Source organism: Cynocephalus volans, chromosome 7 (assembly GCF_027409185.1).
Source record: "Cynocephalus volans isolate mCynVol1 chromosome 7, mCynVol1.pri, whole genome shotgun sequence".
Taxonomy (NCBI): Eukaryota; Metazoa; Chordata; class Mammalia; order Dermoptera; family Cynocephalidae; genus Cynocephalus; species Cynocephalus volans.
The window spans coordinates 44,718,294-44,737,932 of record NC_084466.1 but is presented as its reverse complement, the minus strand read 5'-3'; the positions used below and the strand labels follow the sequence as shown (position 1 = coordinate 44,737,932).

The window sequence follows — 19,639 nt, the reverse complement described above, 5'->3', positions numbered from 1 at the left end:
TTAGCACCACATATTTGAGATATGTCATTGGCACTCTTGGAGGACTATAACATAAGAAGAACCATTCCTTCTGAATTTATGTTCTTTGTATGATTTGTTTACCACATCTGCATTTTAACCCCTGTTCAAATTGAAAGTGTTAGAACATTTTAAGGAAAGCGTATTTGTTGCTGCACATTCACTATATGAGAATTAAGAGAGGCTGCTTAATATGATAAAAAAAACCACCTTGTAACCAAAATGTGGCATTTCTGGAACAACACCTCCTCCATCTATGTCAACTTTCTAAACTTGCAAAGTTAACTCCTAAACCCAATCATCTACAGTATAAAATAGTCTCCTTACCGTATATCCATGAAAAAGACCAAAAGAATTGGGTTTTCCTGAAGTTTTTATAAGATGAAAGCACATAATGCAGTTAAGTAGTGACAAATACAAGCAATTTGAGAGATTTAGAAATCATTGAGATATTAGAGGAGTAAGCATTCCTTGGCTGCTGTCCAGGTTTCAGAACCATCCTGCTGGTCCTTGTTTCTGCAGTGTTCTGAAGAGAATGTGGTAGTTTCTTTTACGGCAAAACACAATTTTAATTTATGTCTATATAACCAAATAATTCTTGTTTGACATTCAGGTGGCATATTTGGAAGCTATTTCAGCTAATCTGCAATTCAGTTCTTCAAATCCCAAACTTGATTTTCTTTTAGCAATAGATTGGTAATTGTGATGATTCAGATTATTTCTTCAATTTAACTCTATTTTGTCTTTGAATGAACAGGCTGCCTATAAAATCAATGAGCATTATTTGATTTAATTAGCTTTTCTGAGGCTTATCCTGATAACTAATAATACCATCAGTCAAAATCACTACTGTTTGATCTTTTTTATTATATGAGTACGAGGATACTTCAAAAAGTTCATGGAAAAATAGAATTCATAGATAATATAAAATCATTCCATGAACTTTTTGAAGTACCCATGTATTTACACATTATCCCAAAACTGTGTAATTCTACGACATTCACAAAAGTTGAAATACTGAATTCATCTTAATGTCTTACTACAGAAAAAATCAAATATAAGAGTAATATTTCTTATAAAAATATGACAGCTACATATTTATTTTAAGTTGATAGTTTTCCAACTAAACTATAAATACTAATAATCTGCTTGTTGTTTTACAGTTCTGTTTTGTGATTTCTGATTTAGGAGGAAAAGTTTAATTTTCTAGTTCAGAAGGGGAAAATGAAGCAGGCACAGACCTCAGAGAAGATAAAGGGAATGCTCTGTTATCAACACTAATGCAAGAGAGTGATAACACAGATCATGCAAACAATGGGAATATTGCAAATCATTCATTGTTGGGAGAGTCTGAACCATGTGATTTACTTTGTAATTGTTTGTCTTGAGCCAATGTTAACATTGATTTGCACTATTTGAACATACATTAGCTGATGATAGAAAGAAATAGGCCAGATTGGTGTTGAGCGACAAGAGGAAACCTGCCAAGGGGTGATATTTCCCTAAGTAATTAACCAAAGCTGTAGTTCAATTTTTAATAATAGAAATAAAAAAAGGCTGAGTCCAATTATATAATTTTCTGAGGAGAAAACTGAATTTTCAAGATGCTAAGTGACATATTACCAAAGTACAAATGGTTTTGAATAGACATTATTATAGCCCAAAATGAGAAAATAGTGTATATTAAAGTTTTGAAAATGGGAAAAATCTAAGTATTGATTTTAATAACCACTACAGGTTTATTTTCTTTGGTAACATAATGCTTAGTCATTTAGAAAAATCATAATAAGCAAGGAATTGAAACTATGTAAAAACACCAAGTTAACTGTCACTGTAATGGTATGATTGCCACATTTCTGATTTTATGTAGAAATTGATTACTACAGACAAGGCAACACTTGTGTGATTCCCATACAAACCTTTATTTAAATGTATCTGTCTTACTAAGCATAATCTATTCTGTTGCTTGGTTCTAAATTAGTTTGCCACAGTGTCCATATTTTCATATTATTAAAAACTGAATTCCATATAGTTATATAATGGGTCATATCAATCCATTTATAATTTCAAAAAGTAAAGTACTTATATTTTAAATCAATATATTTAGTTAACAAGTGCTATTACAAATACTATTCCTTAGATCTACATATTTTAGCAGGTTTTGATTTTGTAGTTCATTTAAATTCTGGTAATTACTTGGTGATAGTTGCCTAAGCAGCCACAGAACAGTTGGAAAGATCCTTTTAGAGTTAGACACCAGCTTGATGGTTATCACAGAAGTCTAATTGCAATTAAAATAGTACATTATCTGGCAGTAAAGATTAATCTTTTAAAATATGTTTCCACAAAAATGTGCAGGTGAGGCATTATATGTATTATTTTTTCAAAAAACAAAGATTTTTGCTTAAATATGATATAGAAATTTTGGAATGACCTGCTTATATAAACATTCATGCATATGTAAATTCATGTTTTAGAAATGATTGAGTTAAAAATAACAGTCTGTCTTGCCTGAAATGTAAATCTCAATTATGACATTTTATTTTATGATGAAAGAAAACCAAAATTGCAAGATACAAATGTTTCTCAATTTAAGAAAAAATATATATAATAAAGCCCTCTATTTTCAACATTTATTTCATTGCATTCATTCCTTGAAATTCTATGATAAGTATTCATAAGAAAATGGACGTGCCAAAATCAAAACCATCTGGAGGCAAAAGCCAATTAAACCAAACATTTATTCCAGCCAGAGTTTAATATCTATGTTTCCATGTCTATATTAAATGTATGTCTTTTCAAAGGGCAAAGGTTAAAACGTTCTTTTTCAGAATAAGATAACTTGAAATAGCCCTTTCACAATGGATCTCTCTGCAAGTGAAACTACATTTTTCGAAAACCACTGTCTATTTTAACTTGGTTATTATTCAACATTATCAATGTGTGCCATGCTTTTAAAGTATTTTTTAATGTAGCAAATATGCTAATCTCATATAGTTAAAAAATGTAGTTTTACTTGCAACCATATTTTATTAACACCTTTGCCTGTAGAAGGAGTGTGATTTTAAGGATGAAAAAATGCATTTCTCTCTAAATTAACTGAAGGATAAATTTAAACCTGGCATTCTTATAATTAGAGTAATAGATCTTAGAATTTTATTACCTCTTTGACAGATCAAGTCTCCAACAGTAGTCAAAAAAAAAAAAAAGAGAGAGAGAGAGAGAGAGACTTCTTAAAATATATTTCAGGGAAATGATGACATCAATTTAAAACCGAGAGAGCACTCATATTTTTTTTAAATAAGGAAATTCCAAGAAAAAAAAGTATTGCGCTTTAAATCCACTGGAATATTTTAAAGCAATGAAAATATTTAATTTATTTTTTAAAAATCCTCTGTCTAACAGTGTTCCTGGATCATAGCAGTTACTCATTAGATGTGTGTTGAACAACAGAATAAAAAGAAAAAAGACTAATTTGTGTATACATAAGTGAATCACATCATAGGTCTTTGACAGCAGAAAATTTCATAGTTATATATCAGATAATTTTAAAAGAATGAAAATTTAAACTATAGTATATAATTCTGAAATAAGTTTTAGTATTCATTAAAGAAAATATAATTTGGTTCAATAGTCCAGTGATAAGATTGGATATTGTCTAGTTATCAGACTTACACCCAAATAAGATAATCGTTCAATAGGCAGAAAAAGTTCCTTACATTACTAAATGAAAAAATCAAGTGAACCCTGTTCACATGGGGGGATATGTGAGATGTACAGTGCAGGAAATATGATTTTCTTCATAGAATTGAATATTTGGTCATTATCTGAACTGGGATTTACATTGACTTCTTGGGACAGTCACCTCTTCATTATAAGGGCTAATAGAGAATATCATTGATATGGACAACATAAAGAGGTGGCTACTTTAATATACATTTAGTTATATAAAATAAATATATAGTTAGATATAGTATATGTGTATATGCACTTGATGACATGAGAATGCTAAATATTTCAAATAAAACAATGAATCTAAATCCTTAAGACCTGATTTTTACCATTTAAAATGTGTTTAACACTGTGGTTCTAATCACTGCCTGATTATCTTCATGTTTGCCCCTGTGGTAGGATTAAGTATAACTTCCTAAACATTTACTATATGTCATGCTATCATCTTTTCAACTCCACGAGGTCTGGTAGTCAACATAATATCCATACTATGCCCTTACACTGTTCAGCATCTCAATGCTGTGAAATGGATCTCACATCTCAGTGTAAAACAAGCAGAAACCTAAAGAAAATCATGCCACTTTGCTGTGTTTTATTTGTTTGATTAAACTTTCCCAAGTACAAAGAATGAGTATTCTTGTTGTCAGTTTGTTTTGTTTTAAAGTTTCTTTTGTTTAATTGGGCTGTGGTCTCATATGAAACTAGAACTAAACCAAAAGGCTAATCCAAAAAAACTTAAATTGCATTAAGAAGGTGGTCAACAAAAAGTTAGAAATTTAATTTCTACAATCTAAGTCACAATGGGGCCAACTGAAATATTATTATATCTACTTCTTATTTGGTTGACAAAGTTAAGTGAATTAGTAGCAAATCCCCACTATATTCTGCCTCAAATTCAAATCAGCAACTTTATCTTGATGATTTCAACTACTCCAACAAAAGGAGATGATTTTGTCCCAGGATATTAAGAAAAGGTATTTTTCAGGTACTATCATATTATGTTATAGTTTTCTTTGTTAATTCTCATTTATGTTATTATGTCACCCGCATTCTCAAATATGATAAATTTGTATATTCAGACATTAAAAACTTACTTATAAATGAATACATATTATTTTGAAATGATACAAATAGTAAAAACAGTTGGTTATTATGCTTCTGGGATAAATTTGATGAATCCCAGAAATATGATCCATACACTCCAAGGCATTTTGACTAGTTTGATTACACCATGGATGCCATTACTTAAAAGAGGGATGCTTTCTAGTCTATGGAATAATTGAAAGCAAGAACCAGCAGGTTTCAAATGACTCCAGCTGTGTTAAGTACTGACTGTGAAACTGATTCACTCTCCTATATGTTGTTTTGCAATAGGAGTGAAGTATAAGATGAAAATCCCCAGACGGGTGGAGCTCCTACAGTAATCAATGGGGAAGTATATTAATAACAATACTGAAAGGAAGAGAATAATTTTAAAACACAACATGCAAATAAAATAGGTAAAATACACAAAATGAAAGATAAAACAACTATATAAATGTGAAAGAACAGGAGGAACTGAGATCAAAACAAAACAGAATATCCTGCATGCTGTATTTTGATATTGTTACACAGATCAACATTTTGGAACTCCTAAATAACCAAAAAACAGGTAGTGCTTTAAAGCAAAAGCAGACTAACACAGATAATTTACTTATCATTACTCAGATTTAGGAAAACCATCAAAAACAAAACTAAGAGAGCATTCATTAAATGAATGTGCTCACCTGTCAGTGGCAAGCTATTATCCTCGGACAAAGGGGTGAAAAAACAGGTAACTTTTTTTCTGTGTGTCTGCCTGCCATGGGCCAGATATTTACATGTATCTGCTCACTTAATCTCATGACAACTCTATGGATTAGGCATGATTACATCCATTTTACAGACAAGGAAAGCAAGGACAAATACATTTAAATGACGTGCCCAATGTCACACAGTCTTTATGTAGCAATTCATTGTCATTGTTTTCACTCCAAATATCAAACTATTTCTCATAGTCTCCATTTCTTCAGCTAGAAAAAGATTTAACTTGGCCAAATAATCTCAAGGTCTATTGGAGTCTTGAGAATGTGAAACTGTTCTATGAGTTCTATTAGACACCAAATTTATCTTTCTAAAATTAATGTAGTAGGTAGATACTGAATTAATCACTCTTCCATTATAACTTTCCTTATTTTTATAGAATTTATTCTTGATTCTAGTGTACTCTCTGGGTGGCTCAAAAGTCTACTAAAGGACCTTTAAGGTGATGCCTTTTTTCTTCCTTCCAAAACATGTATCTTTATCAAGCAGAAATCAAAGTAAATGTATTGGTTATTATGTTTAGAAGTGTAATTGGCCCTCCTTATTGGAACGTTTCAATTCTTGGTTAGTTGAATCCCTGAATGTGAAATACATAGACAGAGAGGGCCAATGGAAACCACTCAATAATCTCAGTATGCAAATGTTTAAATAAAGGTTTTGGGTGACTAGGCTTGGAAGAGAAGGAATCTGACCCTGTTTATTTAGCTTACCGCTCCCCTTCCCTTTATATCGTAAAGTGAAAAAACACATTATGGTGTATAAGAAATGAGAAGAGAGAAACTACAGATGTCTCTAAATGATGGAAGAGTGTATTTTGAACAAGTAATGATGTCGTCTTTACGTGGTTGTTATAGAAGTGATATCAGTGGAAAATATTATACATATATAAAATATAATTCCAATATCAGCTGATCTCTCAGTTTGATCAATATTTATTGAAAGTGTACTAAGTTCACTCTTCTGTTCTTCTTCAACCTCACTGTTGTATGTTCAGTATGGGAAACACAAAGGTAACAGTCTCTTACTTGAGGGACTGTCTTATATTCTCCTTAATTACTATGCTTTAAGTAATGATATACCAACGTTTGGTTTGACTGAGTTGCCATTTGAGACTGAGAGATCATCAGGAACCAGGGCCGTGTTTTGAACAATCCTGAATATACACCTGGGGTTGACACTGCCTCAGCTGGAGAAGAGGCACAGCCCCTGCCAATAACAGATGGTCCTGCAGGAATAGTTGAAACCCTGAGGAGTGTTGCTCCCAGTATCATCCAGAAGTCAATAAACCTTAGCTAAACAGAATTTAATTGTCTAAAATGGAAACTTTAGGTGTCAAAATGCTTTTTCTTAATTATTACCATGTTTAAAAATCAATCAATGAATTCAGCATATTCTGCTGCTATTGTTTGTCAGAATATCTTGCTGTCAAGATGGAGAATGAAAATGAATTCATGTCAAACTAAAATATCAAAGATTGTTTCTGTTTTTACTGTGGTGTAATGCAATCCTGATCCTTATTTCAATTTTGAGGCAAAAAAATGACAGTTTATTTTCATATAAATTCTACCATCTCTTTTATGTTGGAAATTTGAATGGGTTGAGAATGCATTGAAACATTTTAATCTATATGGCTAAAATCTAATATTCTTCCAAAACTTTGAAAGATCGAAGTTTATTAATCAGTAAGAAAAACTCAATTTTAAAATTAGCAAAGAAGAAATGTTATCTGAGACCATTAAGCCAGAATAAATAAGGATTTGCTATTTCTAGCAAGAAAGAACACATTGTGGGTTTTATCTGACACTTTATGGATGTGTTAAGCACTGTATATATATTTTTTGGAGAAAGGATATGCAGAAAATAATTTTGCATCACTTTCAAATCTATCAAGAAACTAATAAACTATATATATATATATATAAAATAACATAAATGAATACAGTCCACGTAGTGAATGACAAGAAATGGAGCAAAGAAAAGTTGCCAGTCCAGGTGTCTTCACAGTTGACACATAGTGAGAAGGCTATTGTGATTCTAGACTTCCAATGTGAAAATCGGTTCAATGACATGAATATATGACATAGGAGGGCATCAACTCACAACTCAGAACTCACTTCATTTTGTCTCCATTTGTCACTTGTACCTTCCACAAAAAGTTTCCTGCAGAATCCTATGTAGCTGAGTATTTGAAAGCCCACAGCATGCTGCTCGTATCACACAGAGGCACAGATTGGTTGCATACTCAGAATCCAAAAAAAGCATCAGTAATTTTTCCCCCAAGAAGAGATCTACGGTGGAACTACTGTAAGCAGAAGGCATTTTTTTTCCTATAAGAGATACATCCTCATTTCATAAATCTTCTGTATTTCCATTCTATTCTTTATTTAAGTTTGTTTGATGAGAGAGAGAGAGAGAGAAAAAAAAACTCATTTGCTGAATTGTGGTTGCTATTGTCTTACACAAAAACTGTTTTGTTTTCAAAATCAGTCATCTATGATGACTCTCAGCAAGCCACTGTGCGTACTGTGGGCTGCACATGGATTGTATACTTTTTCTAGTGGGCAAAAAGATAGGATTTGTAAAATCATTTTTCAATATGCATGGCTAATCCACCAATTTATATCTAACGGGGCTAGTCAAAGACATAAAGCTTTAAAGAACTGCAAGACATTTTAATGAACACTGGCATGAAGGTAAAAAAAAAAATGTATGTCTGGAATGAAATGCTGTGCTACAAATACACAACATTTACAAGTGGAGCAAAGATGAATTCTAAAAATGCAGTTCGAGAAAATTTGATAGCAATTCCTATGAGAATGAAAGCACTCACTTAGTACTCAGCCCTCTTCATTATGGTAACGCTATATAGTCTTATAGATATACACAGGGTTATTGTTTATTTTGCATTTTCGGTTAACAGTTTCTTCTCAAGAGGGGTGAGGGCCGGATCATGGGCATCAGAGGTATCACAGGTTAAGTATAAGCAGGCCTGCATCATCTATCTTGAATAATTAGAATCATAAAAGAGCAAATCTGTCCATTCTAAAGCATGTATTTGAGATTTTTATTCTTTCAGACACATCCAATGTTTCTGAATTTGGAAAAAATAGGCGAGACTAATTCCCTAGGCTATAAATCACTCTAATGTGGAGAGAAATGTGTTAGCTAGTTGTATTACAAAGCTTTTACTTCATATTTAATAGGCACCTGCAATACCAGCATTATACAAAGCTCTCTACTTTGCAAATCTTTAAAAACCCACTTAATTTTCAGCACTGATTTCCTGCAATCTAAGAGCTTATGAAGGGTTCACTGTGTTCATACAGATCTATGCAAAATGTGCCAGAGCTTCCCTGTCTGTGATGGCATTCATTTGGAGGTGAATCCCAAATTTCTATCACTGGCATGCTTATTTCCGACTAAAATAAATATTCTCAGAACGAAAGCTGAAGATTAGGAGGACTAAAAAGGAGGCAAAGTAACTAGCACTGGGAGAGATATGTGCAAATATCAGCTCAATGACAATTCTTCATACCATTTACAATGGAAGCTTAAAGACCCAAATACTCTGCAATCCATTAGTTTCTCAATATCCTGAAAGGGATTAGAGGGTTTCTTAATCAACTGCTAACAGACTGAAAAAGTCCTGAAGACTGGGTATTAACCAAGCAGTGTAATACTAAAATGTGGAGATGGTCAGATAGACAAACTGTGAGAGAATGTTGAAATACAAGATATTATAAAAACATTCTGAAATTAAACATATTTTCATTCTTTTCTGCAGCCCACAAAATTAAAAATCTATATAAATTAATAAGTGGTAAAGCTTTATGTAGTAGAGTCCTTTCAAGAACAGATAAGTTAATTTCATGTATTTTCTCAAGGAATTCTGGAATAATTAATGTAAAATGGTTATAAAGAATCAATCAAATATGCCTCAAATATCTTGCCTGTGCTCACAACCTCACCAATCCTAGCTGTACAGGTGGTCCCAAGTTCATCATTTTAAATGTGATATGTGTTTATGGCACTGTAATCAATCAAAATGTTAAAGATCAAGGGAAAATATTTTCACATGCCATTTAAATAATGGATAAATATGCAAAAACAGATTCCTAATGAATGACTTCAAGTTCTGAATTCCTTAAAGATATATGTTACGGCTCAGAAATTTCTACTTAGTCTGCCACTATTCCTGTCTACAGGAGACAAACTGTCTATAGGACAAAAATATGAGTGACAGAGATTAAATATGAGTTACTTTTTCCAGTTCATTCCTGTCATCATCACTCTTTAGTGTTAAGGAAGGATAGCTGTTTAACTTATTTAGGAATTTCACATTTTAATGAATCTTGGCTTAGGGAAAAAAGGATATAAATCAAAAGCAAAATGTCAATCATGGTAATATATCTTTCTTGTTCTACATTTCTGATGACTGACAGCCCAATAGGTTTGTATCAAACAAAGGCAGAAAGCATGCATTCCTTTCCAAATGAAATGTTTGACAGATTTAACAGTTTTCTGAAATAACAACTGATGAAATCTTAAACAGCAGAGTGTATCTCCTTATGTACAAGAAATTATATTTCTATATTTGTATTTACTTCTATAGTATGATGCAGAATGAGGGGGTGCTGATTATTAAAAAGGCCATGAGACATCAACATTATTACCTTTTAGAAAGTCTGGCTCCTATGCCTCCATGAAACTTCAAAGTAAACCTCTTCCTGACTTGCAGTCCCAAATTCTCACTAACAGCTGTCCTATGATTAGAGTCACCTTTTAACAAACCTCTTGTAAATTTTAGGGCCCTAATATGTAATAAATTCTAAAAATATATATTAAATGCGAAATTGGGTATTAAAAAAGGGAAAATGAACAAAAAAATTCATGTTAAATCATTCCTAATTATTTTCCAACTTTGTTTAATATATACAATATTAACTGACTTAGTAATATTAGCAAGAGACTAATTGATCATTTTAATAAAGGGTCCCCTTCAAGAAAACACCAGACTAAATTCAGAGAAAGCTTACTCCAAGGATTTTAAGTGAAAGTAATAATCAATCCACTAGATTCACAGTTTTGTTTTGTTTTTAACTATACACAAGATAAGAGTTCACTTCTAATAAAGTCAAACTGAGAAGTACTAAAAAAGAACAATACAGACATTTGACTTGGCCTCAAAACCCTGTAAACACCCAGACTGGAATGGCTGGACCAATACAACACAGTAGCTTTCAGTATTTGGAGGATTTCTGAATTCCGCCAACCCAAAATTTTTAGAAATCAGAAAGTATAAATAATAAAATGAAAATAATTGTGGAAATGGAGCTTACAAGTAAATATGTTTTAAAGGTGTCACTTTGATACCTCAGTACTGTAGTGTAAAAGAATGCAATGTAAAAAACAATGCATTAAGATGCCACATTTAATATTTTAGGTGTAATTTATAAATATATATATATATATATATCAATATAAAATGAAACCTTAAGATTTGAAATAAATCCCAATTGATAATGAGGAAATTTGACTTTTATCAGCTCCATGCTCTAACCAACTGAGCTAACTGGCTAGTCCTTACTTTAGATTTGAGGTTTTGCATTAAATCTAAATTCTCTCTATTTTACTCTTTCATATACTTTAATTTGTATTATTACGAGAAGATAAGCGATAGCTTGAAATTATTTAAATTATCAGAATATGCATATATTGTAAGAATATTACAGGCAATTACAAGTACAATATTGACAGGGTAATTTTAATGATGCCAAAGCCTGTTCTGTCAACACTATGAGTATGACTCATCTGAAACATTAATGTACATTGTTACTATATCTAGAATTAATTGCAACACAATTTAGAAAACAGAATAGAATATTTTAACTAAAGAAATTATTTTCTCTATGTTAACTAATGTCCAGGAATTAGCAGAAATGTCTATGTTTAATACAGTGACAGCTTTTCATTTTTATTCTCCTATAAGGTGTTTAGCAATGAATACCAAAATGTACCTTGAATTCTATAGCTTAGAAGTATCAAGATGAAAAAAAAATCAAATATGTGTCTCAGGAACCCAAGAGGAAAGGTAGCCAGTTTGAACGGACGGCCCATCTTGAACCAATAGCCAAGGGGTTCTGGGTATCTTCTACCTTGTGAGTTTGAAAATTGACTTCATAGCTACAGGCCACTTTGCCAAAGAGGAAGAATGGAAATTAAAAAATCACAACTGATAACATTTTAAAAATAATTTGCATTTTGGGGAGCAATTTTTGTCTTCATGCCACCAGTGTTCAACTGTCACTATCTATATACTCCAAAATTCAGTAGTTGAAAATATTTTAAAGTTTTTACTGACCTTACATAGTTAACATTTGCTCCCTTCACTTTCAATTGCATTTTTCTTTCTGACTGTTCTAAATATGAATTCTGTGACTGCCTTGTGCATTTTACATGACATAATAACATTTCAGTAGTGGTTGTAGTGGATTACACAAAAATGAAAAGTAATCATAAATGTAATATAGTATCTGCAAATCGTTTGGAATAGAAGCAGTTCCCTTTACACTGTAAAATTTCATGTATGAACCTGAGTACAGCATGCATACACATTTTCAATGCATAAATTCTTCAATAGATACACAAATGTATATATGAGCAAATACTTATTCTAGAATGTGTAAAGTTAAAATCAGGATGTTTAAGTTCTAAAATAAGCATTTCACTTAGAAAATTAAACATGACTGTTTACTCAGAACCAAACTCTTGTGCAACTCTCACAGGCTGTTTCATTGCTTGAAGAAGTTGTCAAATGTGAATAGTTCACTATTTTTCTTTACTTTAACATTTTCTTGTCTAGCCCCACTGCCCCGCCCGCCCCCCCAATATAAAAAGCACACTGGGATAAAGAAAATTAATTCTCCAAATTCTGCCAACCAGGGTGGGAAACAGCAATAAGCAGCTTACTGTAAAGCCTCTAGCTACAATAAAAAGGTTATCAGTAAGTGGGCTGAGAGCTGGGCTGTGCAAAACCGGATCCTCTGGTCATGATAGTATGAAAGGGAAAGGAGCAGACATTTCTTGTTCCAATATGCGAAGGCAGTGTTTCTCAAAGTGTGGTCCCTATGTAAGCAACGTCAATATCACCTAAGAACTTGTTAGCAATGAAAATGTCCAGGCCTGACCCTGGTGGTACTGAATCAGAACTTCCTGGGGTGACGCCCAGCAATCCATGTTTTAAGAACTGCTCCAGGTGATTCTGAGACATCCTAGAATTTGAGAACTAATATCATATTTTAAAATCATATCTATCTTTAATACATTTTTCTTTTTAGGGAAAAATTCCAACAAACTATCATTTAAAGCCTCATTGGAATTGATTATGTTGTCATCCTCTTAACCTTATAGCAGTGAACTTTGCTTTTTTTAATAAATAAATAGCAAGACATGATCTTTTGCTAAAAAAGCAAAACAAATCAAAAAACGCAAATTCTCAATCTGTGAATGCTAAGGGCACTTCCAAAAATTTGTAAAAACATAATTTGTGGAAAATTCCTTGACAAATTTGTTATATTCAAGAAAAATGAAAGCTTTGTAAAATAAAGTGGATGAAGAATGTGATTTTTAATTTGTATGTTCCTTGCAGGTTAACACAAGAAAAAATAGCAAAGGGAAAAACTCAAACAAAACAGGAATTGATGCACCACAAACAAACCCACGATGTAAGTTAGACAGTATGTTTTCAATGTAAAGACAATACAAATTAGTGACATTTAAGTTTGGTGACCCTTTACTCAAGAATCTTGCATTTTACCCATGTATCAATTAGCACCATAAAGTGAAAAGGTGTTCCTGTTAACAGCAATTGTGCCTACCTAACTACAAATCTTCACAGGTTATATGTTAGTTTAGAACTTCCTTTGAAAGCTTTTGTAGTAACAAATGTTCCTTTTTCAAAATTGTGTAGCTTCAGAAGCACATTTTATATAAAAGCCACTAGTTGAAGTAAAGGAGCTAAAAATTTCTCTTTTTTTAAAAACTGTTTAGCTTAACTAAAACATCTTCAGATAACAATCATATAGTTCAGTAAAAACAAATTTTTAATAGGTAGTATATACTTTATATCTTTCATTCATAGAAAATAGGCTTTTTCTCCCTAAAATTATACATAGCACTGTATCTCTACCTACTTCTAATATTTTTTCTCCAATATTACAACTTTTCTTTTTCAGCATGAAAACTTCTTAAAGATGTAAGCAAAGCTATTTCAATAATCCTTTATCATCATAGTAAATTATAGCTACATTCGAACATTGGAATGCCTACAGAACTGCAGTGACACATGGTCACAAGGAAATGTCTAAAATTCACTTTAGTTCCAGTTAGAGAATTACTTAGCATCCTATTTGAAAGATTACATCATACAAACAAATATTTTTATGACTGAATAAGCCTCAATGAAAGGTCTTTTCCATACTTTGCTGAAATGCCCTTAACATTTCTGTTACTGAACTATATATAGGTTCAACTTTTGGGGAGAAGTCAGAAAAAGTGGGTCTGTACATCAGTGCTAATGCCCATCACACTTACATGAAAAGAAAGACGAAGTGGGAAGTGTATCACTACATTTGTCTGGAAAAAAATTTTAGATTTTACATGAAAAATTTTAAATCACATTAGTTTTTTTTTTCAAGATATTGTCCAAATCATAAAATCCCGTAAGTATATTGTGAGAGACCTTCACAATGAAAGTAAATATTAATAAAAAAAATCTTTCTTTTCATTAAAATATCAATTTCTTAATTAACCCATTTAGTTTCATAAATTGTTTTTCTTATCATAATTAAATACTTAACACATTTTTAAAAACTTTACTAAGCCTGAACAATTTCTAAGTTTTAAAACATCAACCTCGTTTCAAATGCTGACAAAGTTAACAAAAAAATTAGTTGTTCCGACTTCAGCTTATATCTAAAAACTTCATATTCTCCTCTATAACTTCTATTCTGATGTAAGTCCTCTTATCCTGTGTATTCAAGCTCTAAGCATAGGTACTTTTAAAACACTCTAGATAATTAATTTACCTTAAGAAATGGAGATTTTAGTTTTATAATCATAAGCATTATACTTAATACTCTAGGAGTATCTATGTGGTTCACTGTCAAAATTATTTCTATAAATATCTTATTACCACATGGCCTTAAGGTCATTCCAGAACAATAAATATAGGTGGTAAGGGAAAACAGAGTTTCAATAAGACACCCTACTCCATTCCACCCTCAGAAAAGAAAAACTCATGATTTTCCGAAGACTAATCGATGACTCTCAATACTATCTTGCAAATTATTTTTGCTTTACTTAATTTTCTGAAATCTGTACGTTCTTTATTTTTAACAAATGTGGATGGGCTACCACCATAGGTGGACTCCATACCAACAAAGATAGAACTTGGATTATGAAACTCTAGAAGTTGGTGTGGTGAGAGCCAATCACATAAGAGCAAGCAAATGAACTTAAATGCTAGTTGCTCCAGAGCAACTATCATTAAATAAAAGGTATCTTTGGCTGTAGTACCAGCTTGATCCTTCCCTCCCCCCTTTCCCTGCTACTGCGGGATTGGCACCTGGCCAGTACAAGCGACACGATACCCCAGTGCCATCTACAGGCTGTTATCGACATTCAAATTTTGTGGCAACAGACAAGCACTAGTGAAATAAATTAGACAGTGCTGCATTTAAATCTTTATTAACAAGGAATTATTAGACCTAAGAAAAACTAATTCTGGATTTGGTTGAAATATGAATTTCTCAGTCTCTTAATCCCTCTTCATATGGCATATTTCACAGTTTAAAATGAGTTATGACAGATCACTTATGCATTACTATGATGAGAGAATATTTACAATGGGTTCATTCTTTTCTCTACAAATCAGTTATATTAGGGAGAAAGCATTCCTTTTTTTTTTTTCTTTCTTTCTTTCTCTTTTTTTGAAAGAGTATTTGGCCATTGTGGATACTGAAAATCTTTCTATTAAATACCCAATTTACTATATTACAATGAAACAACTCAAAATCAAAGAGAAGACTTCCTATATGGCTTAGTTGCAATCTATCAACAATCATGTGCTTCCCAGCTGATGTACATTTAATATTCTATTATCTTGTTTAGAGACTAAAAAAAAATTAACCCCTTTAGCAACCACAGCTCCAACATGATTGCAGTCAGACCTTCAAACGTCACTTAAACTTGAGATTTGAAGGTGACTTTTTAGATCAAAAGGTAATGTGAAAATCTTAAAGTAGTCAAAATTTGGCAACCCCAGGAGCAGAATTTGGCATATTGGGACAGGTTTTCTTCTTCAGCAAACATTATCCTGGGACATTTTGGAATAATTTCCTCTTTTCATCTTTTGCCATTTGAAGGGAACTGGGAGGTTAAATAAATCTCAGAACTCAGAAATTTCAAAGCTGTTCTATAAATTCTTGACTGAGCCCCAGAGGAATAGAAAAGGGGTCAAGTTTTTTTTTCCCTCTTTATAACTAAGCTAAAGTTAGACCAAAACAAGAGACACACTGGCACGTTAATACTGGTTGACTGGGCACTTGTATGCAGTACTTATAGACCAGTAAAAGTGCTCGTTTACCTGTCTGGTGTGTAAGGGGCCCTTTGTCTTGAAGCCTCCTTGGGAACTGCACTCTGAGGCACTGAAGTGATCTGAACTAGTGGAAGAGCGTTTGGAAAGGGTGTCACAACCCCCGACAAAGGTGTTGTCCAAAGGGAGTTCCTGAATCACATGATGCTTTTTCACGGAAACTGGAGTGTCTGGTTTGAGATGAAAAGCAGGCTGTGGAGAAGCAGATTTGTAGTGCTTGGCCAGGTCAGGGCTGTTAGGCTTGAAGGTTGTCGGAGGTGCCGGGCCCCAGTCAAATCTTCCTATACTTTGCTCCTCCAGCTCAGCTGGCAAGCTTATTGTCCCATTGATAGGCTCATGAACTGAGTCATCGGGTTTGGACTCTTCGATAGTAACAAAGTTCAAAAGAGAGCTCTTGGGAGACTTTCTTTTCTTCCTTTTCTTTTTCTTGTTTTGTTTGTTCTCCTGGTTTGGGGACATCCATTCGGCACCTTGCTTGCTCCTCTGAGCTGCTTTGAACCTTGATGCATGGCGACAGCGCACCAGAACGGTAACGAAGATCACAACTATAACCACCATGGCTCCTGCGACAATGGCAATCATGATGGTGAGATAGTCCTCATTTTGATAGGGTTGGCTACTATCCCCTATGTTCCTGTCCAACGGGGTCTCCATAGTCCTGCGGATCAAGTCATAGATGTAGGAGGCATTTCCAGCAGTGTCATTAACATAAAGGAATACAAGCACAAGTGTGTGCAAGGACTTAGGGTATCCCAGGTCACTTATGTTGACCACCAAACGGTGTAAGCCCACATCAGTAGGTGCCGGTTTTTCTTCCAGAGTAATGTTACCTGTTACTGGATCAATTCGAAATAAGCCTTTGTTGTTCCCACTCACTATTGTATACTTAAGTTCAGCATTCATTCCAGTGTCAATATCCACTGCAAAAACTTCTGCTACCACAGAGCCAGGAATGGCGGAGAGGGGCACCAACTTAAAGGAAGTATTTGACGGTGGAGAAATGACAACTGGGCTATTGTCATTAACATCCATGACATTGATAGTTACTTTTGCAGTAGAGGAACGAGGTGGCTGTCCACCATCAGTGGCTTTGACATCAAAAGTGTAGGAACTCTGCTGCTCTCTATCAAAGGAGACATTTGACTTTATGACTCCAGAATACGGATCCAACACAAAATTATCATTGTCATTTAGAATGGAAAGAGTCACAGCTTTATTCTCGCCAGCATCTGCATCTGTCACTGTGATTACCCCCACAGTACTATACTTTGGCAGATTTTCAGACACAAAAAATTGAAAATGATTATGAGTAAACTTGGGGCTATTGTCATTCTCATCCAGAACAGTAACTATCACAGCCGCTTGGCTTTGGAGGGGAGGGGTCCCATTGTCCCGGGCAGTGACTGTAAAGATGAATCGTTCTTGCTCTTCTCGGTCAAAGACTCTGGACGCAGTCAAAACTCCTGTCTTTCGGTCCAGATCAAAGAAGGAGGCATTCGGTCCAAGCTGATAAACAATGTCTGCATTTTTCCCACTGTCTTCATCTGTGGCACTAATAGTTGTTAAGTATAACCCACGTCGGTTGTTTTCAGAAACTGACAGCTCAATTACAGGCTGGTTGAAAATTGGTGGGTTGTCATTTTCATCCTCAAGCTTAACCCTTACCAGGGCAGTCTGGTTTAAACTGGGCTTCCCAGAATCAGAGGCAACAATTTTAAAGCTGAATTCTTTGGTGCCCTCATAGTCCAACAAAGAAGAGGTCTCTAACAAATATTGGTTGTCGTATACTGCCTTCAAATGAAATGGGACCTCTCTTTCAATGAAACAGATCACTTTGCCATTCACATCTGTGTCCTTATCTGAAACTGTAATTAGGGCAATCTTTGTATTGACAGGATCTTTCTCAGACAAATACACTGTGCCATTGATGGGACTTATAATGTACCTGAGGTCTATGTTAGGAGGGTTATCGTTTACATCAGTGACATTGATGGTAACCGTTGCTCGAGCAGGAGTGGAGCTGCCATCACTAGCCAGCACTGTCACTTTGTGAATGGCTGTCTCCTCTCTATCTAAGGACCTCTGAACTGTAATCAGCCCAGTAGTATTATTTAAAGCAAAGAGTCTTTTGGTTGCAGGGGCGACTTGGGCACCAAAAATGTACCGGATTTCAGCATTACTGCCTATGTCTGCATCAGTGGCATGGAGTTGAATTACAGAGGTACCTACAGGAGCATTCTCTGGAATATGCACCTCCACTTGACCCTCTTTAAACACTGGCCTGTTGTCATTTACATCACTTACTGTGACCTGCAGTATGGCTGTGCTGGATTTCTGTGGAGTGCCTCCATCCTCTACTTTGATTTTCATCACATAGGTGTCTTTCTGTTCTCTATCCAAGTTTTGCTGAACAATCAATTGTGGCCACTTCTCTCCCTCTGGAGTTTCTACGATATCTAATCCAAAAACACTCTGCCCATTTAACAATTCATAATGCTGTACACCATTGAAGCCTGTGTCAGGATCTGTTGCTGATGGAATTGGAAAGCGGCTGTTGATCAAAGTGTTTTCTGGAATGGAAATATTTATGACAGGAGATGGAAACATCGGGGCATTATCATTGGTATCCTTGACAATTATTTTTATTTTGATCAGCCTGAAAAAGTCATTGGGGAGGATCACCACCTCAAGTTCAAAGAAACACTCATTCTCCTCAGCATATGAGGCTCCAGCACAGAGTTTTTCTCGGTCTATTCGATTGGAGGTTGTGAAAATTTCCCCAGTGCTGCTGGATACTTTCACCAAAGGGGCATCCCCAGCTTTAGAAACCAGTCTGTAGACAAGGCTAGTGCTGGTCCCTGTGGCAGCATTGATGTGAGAAATGTTCAAATCCTTTGGTATGTTTCCTATGGGCACATTTTCAGGCAATTCCTCTCTAATAGTGTAAATAAGTTCTTGAGCTATTGCAGAATCCAGCCTTAAACAGGCAATCAGAGCAGCCAACAGGTAAAAATCCCTCAGGTCCATGATAATGTGTTTATTTTCTTTTCCTGGATTTTAGGGTTTAAAGGTTCCCACTGAGGAATGATGCACGAATTGAAAGAGGAAGTGTGCATGGACTGGAGGATGCATTACATCTCATCACTTATTTGGAGACAGCCACTGTCAACACAATCGTATAGAAAATATTATTCTTCAGTAAATAAAAACACACAGTCATAAAATATCACAACACATTTTCCACTGCATTTTAGTAAACATGGCAGTTTGTTATGCCACTGTTTGCAAGTTAACTCTATGGATAAAAACACTACATATGACCTGCTTGTTGCATTTGCCCAGAGAAAATGAAATTATCTACTCTTGAATTAAGGACAGCTGCTATTTTTACCT

The 19,639-nt window shown here is 34.1% G+C and overlaps 1 protein-coding gene across 4 annotated transcripts in view; it reads right to left on the bottom strand.

Moving 5' to 3' along the window:
• Window positions 1-19,273, bottom strand: part of PCDH9 (protocadherin 9) — an 873,028-nt gene extending 853,755 nt beyond the window's left edge. For all 4 annotated transcript variants that reach the window (XM_063102896.1, XM_063102898.1, XM_063102897.1 and 1 more), the window contains exon 1: window positions 16,238-19,273. In XM_063102896.1, coding sequence (XP_062958966.1) covers window positions 16,238-19,273 — 3,036 coding nt within the window. The remainder of the gene's footprint in view (window positions 1-16,237) is intronic.
• Window positions 19,274-19,639: the final 366 nt, after the last annotated feature.